The sequence below is a fragment of the Clavelina lepadiformis genome, chromosome 3 (genome assembly GCF_947623445.1).
Source record: "Clavelina lepadiformis chromosome 3, kaClaLepa1.1, whole genome shotgun sequence".
NCBI classification, from domain to species: domain Eukaryota; kingdom Metazoa; phylum Chordata; class Ascidiacea; order Aplousobranchia; family Clavelinidae; genus Clavelina; species Clavelina lepadiformis.
Genome location: NC_135242.1, coordinates 7,528,980 through 7,538,755, shown reverse-complemented (window position 1 = coordinate 7,538,755; position 9,776 = coordinate 7,528,980). Strand labels below are relative to the sequence as shown.

General features: G+C 37.0%; 1 protein-coding gene across 4 annotated transcripts; it reads right to left on the bottom strand.

Moving 5' to 3' along the window:
- Positions 1 to 2,740: 2,740 nt before the first annotated feature.
- LOC143450417 (uncharacterized) lies at positions 2,741 to 9,543 on the bottom strand. 4 transcript variants are annotated; one of them, XM_076950951.1, is made up of 10 exons: positions 9,353 to 9,543; positions 8,925 to 9,053; positions 8,597 to 8,754; positions 7,745 to 7,907; positions 6,390 to 6,537; positions 6,205 to 6,305; positions 5,877 to 6,083; positions 4,198 to 4,398; positions 3,537 to 3,647; positions 2,742 to 3,408 (listed from the first exon to the last, which is right to left on the bottom strand). In XM_076950951.1, the coding sequence occupies exons 1-10, from the start codon at positions 9,496 to 9,498 to the stop codon at positions 3,246 to 3,248; spliced, it is 1,527 nt and encodes a 508-aa protein (XP_076807066.1). In that variant the 5' UTR covers positions 9,499 to 9,543; the 3' UTR covers positions 2,742 to 3,245. The 4 variants fall into 4 exon arrangements, with proteins under 4 accessions (XP_076807068.1, XP_076807066.1, XP_076807067.1 ...); XM_076950950.1 differs by having other exon boundaries at positions 2,758 to 3,408; positions 8,925 to 9,056; XM_076950953.1 differs by lacking the exon at positions 9,353 to 9,543 and having other exon boundaries at positions 2,741 to 3,408; positions 8,597 to 8,759; positions 8,925 to 9,058.
- Between the last annotated feature and the right edge of the window lie 233 nt (positions 9,544 to 9,776).

The following is a 9,776-nucleotide window of genomic DNA, read 5'->3' as shown; positions in this document are numbered from 1 at the left end:
TAACCCTATTTGACAGCAAAATCGTTTGCACGAAAGAAAACTGACTGTGCCGAATATAGTCGAAGCTGATGTCCGTTATGGGGTACCTTAATGCGTCGAAACTTGACATTTGAAAAACATGGTTCATGTATGGTTTCCAAATATATCGTGTATAAGTCCAATTGCATGATAGTGAAATCCTTTTTGTGTAATGCTTTCAATAAGGACAATTGCAATCGATTTGTTAGAATAAGTTATGTGCTTTTCGAAACAGATAGGGTTATATATGCTTGATAGTTCTTAGCCTCGAAAAATATACATCATGACAGCAGAGAAAAGCGAATTTTCCAGTACGCCAAGCATAGCAGTTTGAAGACCGTGCAAATTTACATTTCAGAGGATTATGTTTTGTTAGCAGAAAGGTTTGCAGTGTTTCAAAAAAATGCTAAAATTAACACTGCGTTCTGAGCAGCCTGAAGGCTCTTCAAGAGTTTTTTCTGACTGGTGCATTTTCTTTCGGCAACACGTTGTCTTACTCGCTTGTTTAAAGTTGTGAGATTTGTAACACTGCAAGGCTTTTTCCACGTGTCGCAGCACAAAAGGTGTTTTGGTAGTTTCTATTTTATCTTCATCTCTTATTCTCCAACTCTTCATGTTGATAGTGGTTGTTTCAGAGAGTTGGTGCAGTGTAGAAAGCTCTTCCAAAAATGTTTGTTTGTACTTTTTTAGCATAGGTTATGTCTGTACTTTTTTGTCCCTTCCTGACCGATTGATATGTTTTGATCTTCGTAACAAACAATCTACTTATAAGCTTAAATTTAGAATTTGGAGCTTTTGTTTACTTATAAGTAAGATGCAAATTCAAACGGGTACGTAACCTACTTAAGCGAGAGAGTACTACATGCATGGTTCTTCAAAAATTTTCGAAGAGTGCATCAGAGAAGAAGTTAAAGAATACTGCAATAGGCCTAGATGATCGGAATCAATACTAGCAAATGACGAGAGTATAGGTTTACTACATGCGTAACAGTTCAATTCGGTGCAACTTAGAGTCTGGAACTTTCAGGTTTCAACAACTAGTTTCGTAAGTTCACTTTTATTGGTTGAGAGGTTATTAGTGAAGTTGTATCGGTAAATACCACATTTCTGTAACTATTTTGTTATACATATGAGAGTAGCAACTCACATATACCAATATTAGACTGACTTAAAAGTGAAACTTCCCGGGATTGTTCGATATAGTAAGGAATTAAAGAGCATTAAATTAGTTTCAAGTGCTTTGAGTTTTAAGTCAGCTGACACCTTTTACACTACAATATATTAAGCAGAAAGTGAAAAAAATAAATTAAAGTATAACATTAACTCCAGAAAGCCAATACAAGGCTACGTACAGTTAATAACGCTATGGTTTTGAATGTTACTGCCCACGTACTGAACTGTAGCATAAGAATTATTGTAGTTTTGTACTTAAAAAAATGCCATCAATTATAAAATAAAGACTCAAGGAGAGAACTATTCTTTCTGGTTCCTCACTAGTTACGCCACTGGATTTTTTGTAGTTTTCGTGCTTTCATTATTCCATGAGTTTGAGTTGGTAGGCCTAATGGTAGTAACATTTTTCTTGCGAACGTTGGCGATGGTTAACGGTTGCCCAACAAATGAATCCATACATTGATCTCTACAAGTGAAGGTTAAATTGGGTTACGTTAAAAATTTGTAATTGACTGAGAGATAGTTTAGCTTTTTGATCTACAATAATTGTGTAATTAATGCTTACTAAAATCAGCTAAAATGATGTAACTTCCAAGTAATGATAACATACTTGATACTACTACCGGTATTTTGTGTAATAGTTCGTTTAAGAAAACTGAAAATATAAAATTAACCTCTTGACAACTTATGACTAAATGTATCCTGTTTGCATTGCCAGTCTACTTATTTAGTCGTTAATGTCAACAAAGAAACCTGCATATAGCTTAACTTTAGTTTAACCTTAACTATATATAGACATAGGAAGGCAGTATTGCGGTAGCTTACCATAGTACCGAGTTACTATACCGCGGTACTTTTGAGTATACCGATACCGGTACCGTCACTACTTTCGAAAAAAAGTACCGAATCTCTGTACCGAATTACTTTTTTCAAGAAATTTCAGTCGGTCCCGGTACTCGGTACTTTTCACGTGATAATTTCAAAATTTTAACAAGTTTGTTTTCAAAAATACATGTTAATTAATCCTTAATACTAATTTTAGCAACTTTTGATCTTTTTTAATTGAGAAATGTCAAGTAAAATTATAAGCGATTAATGTTATATATGTTTTGACCTTTACCGGGGGCATAATAGCGGCAAACATTGCATCTGCAGCAAAATCTATCACACAAAATGTACCGGTACCGACAAAGTAACGAACTACTTTTTTTAAATAGTATCGAATACCGGAACTGTCAGTACATTTTTTGCCAAGTACCGTTACCGACGGTACTTTCAAAGTATCGACTGCCCACCTCTGAATAATAGTAGAGTCAGCAGGCAATTCCTTCCGCCCCAAACTACCCACCCGGCCCAGTTACATCCGCCTAGTCCAGCTCATTTCCTTGTCCGTAAACCGTAAATGTCATCACCAACCAACCACCGCCAGTTGATGTTCAGACTACGGTTGTTCAAACCAGCGCGATTGTTTCAGGTAGAAAACCAGCGACACCGATTTGCTCGTCCTGCCGAAGACTTGTAAGTACCAGGGTCAGCAGAAGCCTGAAAGCCGATGCCTGGTTATACTGCAGTCTGCTGCACACTCTGCTTTTGGATTCTGTTTGCCATGGACAACAATTATGTCACTCGCCATAATTGTCCTGCATGCAATGCATACCTGGGTTCCAGTGAATATTAAATAATGGTGCTTACTTGGTGTCAGGGTGTTATAAGAATTGTAGCGAATCCTTATCGGGAGTGTGCAAAGAAAGCGTTCTCTTTACACGCCATTAATTGCAACTTGAATTATTTGAACATTTTCTATTGACAATTATAACACGTTACGATGCAATTGTAAAAATTTGTGGATTGGATTTTAGGCTGTAGGGATAATTTGCCTTTAACAAACGTTTCAAAAAGCTGTTCGAAATTAACTCCTCGTTCAATTTTGTCTTCTCATGTTCCGCCATTCTAATTATCATTGATCCGAAAAATGGTCCCAGCAGTGCAAAATGCCACCTGAGATAGTGTATGTTGAAGCCCTTTCCATAAACCAGATACAGGTTTCACTCTCTCTAAAAGCATGTTCGATTGAATCTCTTGTGGCGAAGAAAATCGATGAGAATTCCAACAGCTACAGGGTACAATGGAAGCTTACGACCAAAGGAATGGAGTTCCTCAAAGCGTCCAACGGGACGACATTCGGTTGTAATTTCTTCCAGTGTTGGATTGGTAAAGCTACAAAATTTACAAAAAACTAAGCATTACTCAACGGTAATACACGTTTGTGCTTCAACGTTGTGGCGATTGGTTTAACGTTTTGTAAGTCGCAGCATAATGCAAAAAGCTTTAAGTATGTAGCTTACTTGAGTTTCGATGAAACTAGTCTTCCAAAAACATACTTAACCGCATCGGATTGCAAGATATATTCGGTTTCTCGTAGATAAGGTTTTACTCCTTGGCAGCAAAGGTAAAAGCTAAAGTAAACCAAACTTACGTAGTCAAACAAACGACAGATAAAAACAATAACCATTTTAGTATAATTTATGGCAATAAAACAAGTGATAATTTGAGCATTTTTCAATTTTTTACCATAAGCTACGCAGGCTTTTTCAAGGTAACCATTGGACACAAAAAGGTTCCAAAGTAATTTATCAATCTACAGCTAATTCTTCACATTTTATACCTATTCTAAAGCTGCATTGGGCAATATATATCCTCAACATCAATGCTACATGTTCATTTTTCACAAATATATGCAGTGATCCAAAACTACACTTATAGGCTATACTCCGCTTATAAATCAATAAATTTCTAAGCGATGATAAATATATAAATAAATAATCATTATAAATGCAGTGAATATATCCTAAAATAAAATGACCTAAATATATATATATATCCTAAATAAATGACATAAAATGACCAACAATAAGAGAATTAAAGTTTTCAAGGTTTTATCTTTTATAGACCTTCTTTTCGAGTGCAAAATGTAGGGGACAAACTAAACGTAAATATAAAAATCACTTCTCATCTTCCAAGTCCGGATTCTGTAAGAATTGAACGCTCCAGGAGAAAATTTTAAGATAGTTTGAAGCGTTCACAATCTCATTCGAAGATGTTGACCTGAACCCAGTTATTCGGCTACTGACGTCATCACTTCCATTAATCAACAAGTCGAGGTCAAGTTCATCTCTATTGTCGGAATGAAATGGATCGCACTCGATGCTGTGCAATTCAAAGGAATATTATAAAAGTGATAGCTGTGGTGGGAGGAGCAGAAAATGTTTCGGATGACCAACATTAATTATGTGAGAGTTTTCTGTTCTAAGATATAGATAAAATAGGGCCAGCTTATTAAAAAATTGCAGCGTAAACCAACAACGGCAATGTAAATTAATTACGTATTGTTACAATTTGCATTTCTCCAAAAGTATGTTTGATTAGTATGACCGCTGTGAGTAAGTCCATGCTGAGTGAAGCGGGTTGTGAAGCAACATACACTGGAAGCTGGCTATAACTGTTATAACAGCTTATAAGCCAGTAGTACCCGCGGCCTCACCTTGGCCAGCCCATTAGGTTAACATAAATTACCGTAACCTTTCTTACATCATCTTGTCGGGCTAATTGCTTTAAATCTCACAAAATTTAGTAATATTTTCTTCAACTGGTCACACTTCGGCTCAGGATTGTAATTCGGCCTATTATTTTTAACCCGAACCTGAAAATTTATTTGAAGCCTGAATTACATCCGAAAGTTAAATTTACTGAATGAACGAAAAAGTTATCTTGTGATGCGATTTTTAGACTGTTACCCTTTTCTAAGTTGAGCTATGCGCTCTGCAAGAGGTTTTTAACACTCTGCGCGCATGCACATTTGTGCATAGAAAAGCAAAACAACAACGCAAATGTAGCAAAACTTGAGTATAAATTCGGGCCTGAATGTGGCCCAAATGTTTTTTCAAACTTAAGCCCGAACCCGGCCCGAAAATTGCGGTCCGACTAACAATTTCGCTTCGGCTAACTCCTTTTACGGTTTCGTGAATCTCTTGTAGCCAGAGATCGGTAACAAGGGCGCTCCTATTTTTGTGCCATCAGCTTGTCGCTCTTTTTTGCACAAACACCAGCACTATGAAAGCACAAAATAGAAAAAAGTATTATAAAAAAACTAAGTTAAATTCAAAACGTAATTTTTTTGACTGCTTTGAGATTAATTCTATGTTGTGAGACTGACTTAAAGCACCTAACAAATAACCACCTGACGCGATGATGGTGAAAATAGGGCATGTACCTTTGAATTGCTAAAAAGAACGGGAGCACCAAAAAGTGAGTGACGCTCTTTTTCAGCGAGGAGCATGAGCGACGCTCTTTTAAAAAGAGCGCTTGTCCAGCTATGTCTATAGCCTTTTGACCATAGTAACTACTAATAGCCTCGATTCGGGTTCTTAGAATATGTTATACACTGTGGAGGTTCACACGAGAGGTTCAACATATCGAGGCATTAGATTATGAAAAGCAAAATTTACGTTCTACGCTTCTTAATTACTTACATCAACCCAACAACAAAGCGAATCACCATGATGTTAACGTTACAAAAAATATATTTTGGATCAATTTTGTATAAACGGGCCCCAGCTAGCCTACTTATTAAAGAGCTTCGAGTTAACGGCATGGCCTACATTTTAACAAGCGATTAGTATAGTTACCAATGTGTCCAATGGACTAAACTAGCTTCAAAGTCTGAATTGTTCGGCCAACGACAAGTAGAGAATATTGACTGGTCACGATGCGGACATTCGGACAGTTCAAGCATCTTCATCATTGTTGTGTAGCAATATGATGTGACATGCATTAGGCAATTTTCGGGCGTCGCCCCACCAAGAAAAAATTCACCGCGATAGAAAGAAGTCATGCTGGGAAAACGTAAAGAACAAGTTTTGTAAAATTATAAAAAAGTTCATAATGATAAAACTTTGCAGTTGAAGTTATTAGTTGGGCAAAAGAATCATCTAGCCATTCTAGCGCCTACACTACCTTAGAGGATCGGTCGAATCAAGACTGACGTAACCATACTCGTGGTAAGCGTGAACCAACTGCAGCAAATGTACGGTAAGAATTTCGGCCATGCACAACTTCTGCAACCACACAGACGACACAGTAGTAGTAAGTATCCCAAATAAACTTAGCAAAGTTTAGTGCACATATAGCCGGAGACTTACATCATGTTGAAATACATCGCCAACCTTGCTTGTCTCCCAATGTTTAGTTTTTGACATAATCTCAGAAACAGCAGAAGATTCAAGCTTGTAGAAATAATACCGAGATTCGCGAAATAAGTTGGATAAAGCGGTTTTGTATTGCTCGGCACTGCGTAAAATAAAAATTAAAATGTTAACGGTTGTCAGGCAAAGGTTAAATGATTCAAGTCAAATGAAACTTAAAAGACTATTTATAACAGTACACCAGTTTATTATGAGCCATGATCAGTGGTTTCCAATCTTTCATGGTTCGTGGCCCCCTGCTCATCAATAACTAATGTAGATTGTTCATTCCGAAAACACTTTTTACTTCAGCAATGTGTGCCTCTGCTTTGCCTCGTCTTCCCTTACGGCTACGCTATAGCTCACTAGTGAGGTACCTGCTCGTGGGCCCCGGTTGAGAAACCCTGGCCCAGATACTATTACACATGGCTATGATGACTTAAACAGAATATAGATAACCCAGAGTACTGGTTCCCGACCTTATCAACATACTGCGGTGAAGTGTTCTTCACCTCCCTTACATTTAGAATAATTAACTACAGAGCAACGAATACAAATAACAAGAATTATTCACTTGTGATAAACGTTAAGACCTTTATAACATGTCATTTGCAGTTGGTTAAAATTTCAGGTATATAGTTTAGTAGTTTGTTTTAAAAAGATAATAACTGATTATGTCATTGGAAGTGAATCGGGACTTAAAATGCTACACATTAAAACGATACGTGCGTTTAACCTGTTTGCAATTAACCGGTTTTTGCCTGTAGTAGCCAGTAGACTGAAACTTAGTTTAATTTGTACTTACCTCAACGTTTATGACACAACAAAGCCAAAGCATGCAACAAAAAGTAACACTAAATACAAAATCATAACATAAAAAATAGTTGGTCTATCATGATCAAAAGAGAACCTGGGTAAGGTTCTACTGTGGGCCGAACTAAAGAACAGCGAGCTTTGGAAGTTGCATGCAACTTATATACGTGAACCAAAACGAGTAGTGAAAATAGAAATATACCTTCCAAAAGAAGTGGACCGGATAAAAAATGTTCAACTACTAAGTGAAACGGTTATAGCTTGGTCTCAACTTTTCGATACTGGAGGTATCACAACACGCGTTTCATACTTTACTTATCCAGAAATCAGATGTTTCTGAGAGTTGATTTTTTTTATGTAAGCACAATATTGCTAGACTCTATTATCTGCTTCTCTTATAGTAGGACTATACGTTAAAACAGTTGTCTTTTACGACACAATTAGGCCTACGCCATATGGCAAGTATAACAATATCAGCTGTAGTGTTTATAACAAGGTACCTGATAATATGCGAAAACTTCAACTGATCATAAAGCTCATCTGTTTTCTTTGAGAACTCATCTAACGACAACCTGATTTTTTCCTTCTTACTTCTAGTCTTGGGCAAATCTACACCAATTTGCTGGTAGATTTCTTCTAACTCTTCATCAGAATCGTCCGTTCCTATATACTCGTTATAGTTTTTACCTTCAATTAATTATAGCATTGTGCGTCTTGCTCAGTGGTTTTCAAACATTTTTTGCACAAGGCGTTTTAAGCAACATAAATTTCACATCAGCAAGGCACACCTCAATGACTTCGTCATTCTTTCGTGATGGTGACGAAACAAGTGAAAAGATACATATTGTTTGAGAACACCATTAAACTTAGGCTATATGTAAAGTTTTAAAGGAATATTGTAAATGTACGATGTGCTCGTTGAAATTAACTACACTTCTGTTACGATGACATGTCAGTTTATCATCAAACAGCTTTAACTAAGAAGTTGTCAAATACTTTACCGTTGATCAACCAATAATTATCACATCACAAAGGAGCGTTAACTGACAGCGGCGACGCTGTCAATCAAAACAAGATAATGAAAAACTAACTACACTTCACTCATGTAAACTATTGGTAACATGTGGTATTTGATTGACGGTGCTGTTCTAATAAACAAATAGCTTAGTAACTTATGAGAGTTCTGCTGCACACCTGCGATTGTCTGACGGCACACGGTTTAAAAAACATAAAGTTTAGATAACTGCAGAGCAAGGGCTTTCTCCTCTACCTGTGGCTGGAAGTAACGAACTTGATATACTGTACGTTACTGAAAAGTGTACGTTTATTAACGAGAGTGCAGTGGAACTTACCAGAAGACACATCGGCTTCGCTTACTTCGCATCCGCTATCGACAGAAAGATTTGGACATTTCTTTGGAAGTATCAGTGGTTTTAATACTTTAGGTTGCTGAATAACCACACCGTCACCAGCACCCAATGAGTATGCGGAAGACGGCATACGTACGGATCTGCTCTAAAAAATAATACAGTAGCCATAGGCTGGGCTATATAAAATGAAAAGTAAATTTTTTAGAAGTTTCAGTTTAATCCCAACCACATTACCAGCCTAAAACTAAAAATACCAAGAGTTAAACCGTTTCGAAGAATCCAAAACATAAGAACTACAGTAATACATCACCTCTCAGGACACAATCGATTGCGCGGAGTTTTTGGTGGCTGGTAGCAAAATACTGGGCGAGTTATGGGAAAAGTTGGCTGGATATATTGCGACACTGTTCTTGGGAGTAATGAGTGACCATAATATGGGCTGCTGCGCAACAGGTAACAGGTTATATTAGGTAGCATATTAAATAAAACAGACTGACTATTTTATCGTAAGTAGGTCAGACAGCCCATAGTTAAACAGAAGCGGTTAGATTAGGAGAATGCTTATGTGAAAACTTGATTTAAGCTATTTAGGGTTTAATTGCAGAAGGGTTTAGGTTACTGTGTGATAATATTTAAGCTAGGAAAACCATGAAAAATAACTTTGAACGTACGATATTTTTTCTGTGACAGACTAAATAAAAAGCGTCTGCTTTAGTGATATGCCTTAATAAAACTAACCTTGGCCTAATTAACCTTGCATTTAAGCAAATAGGAAGGCCTGATGACTGAGTAGTTCTTCTGCATTTCCACACGGCGGGTCGATATGTAGACGCAAAACGACATCCACGCCTGCGCCCATCACCGCCACCGTTAAAAGCAAACATAATTCGAACCAAATTCAAAAATGTACAATGGCCTAACGTTGTCTTAGAACTGTAAAGAAGACGCCATCGGCAATGTGACTTAGTTTCGACCTCTGGGACATTTGCTTCAACAGAAAGCACAGTTTACATGATATTGTAGACGCCCAACCAATTTATTATTTACTATTTAGGCAATTTGTAATTGCATACAATGACAAATAAGTTTATCAGCTGGCCTATAGCCAAGCTTACCAATCAACTAAAAGCGTAGATTAAAATCATGTATGAAATGCTCAAGC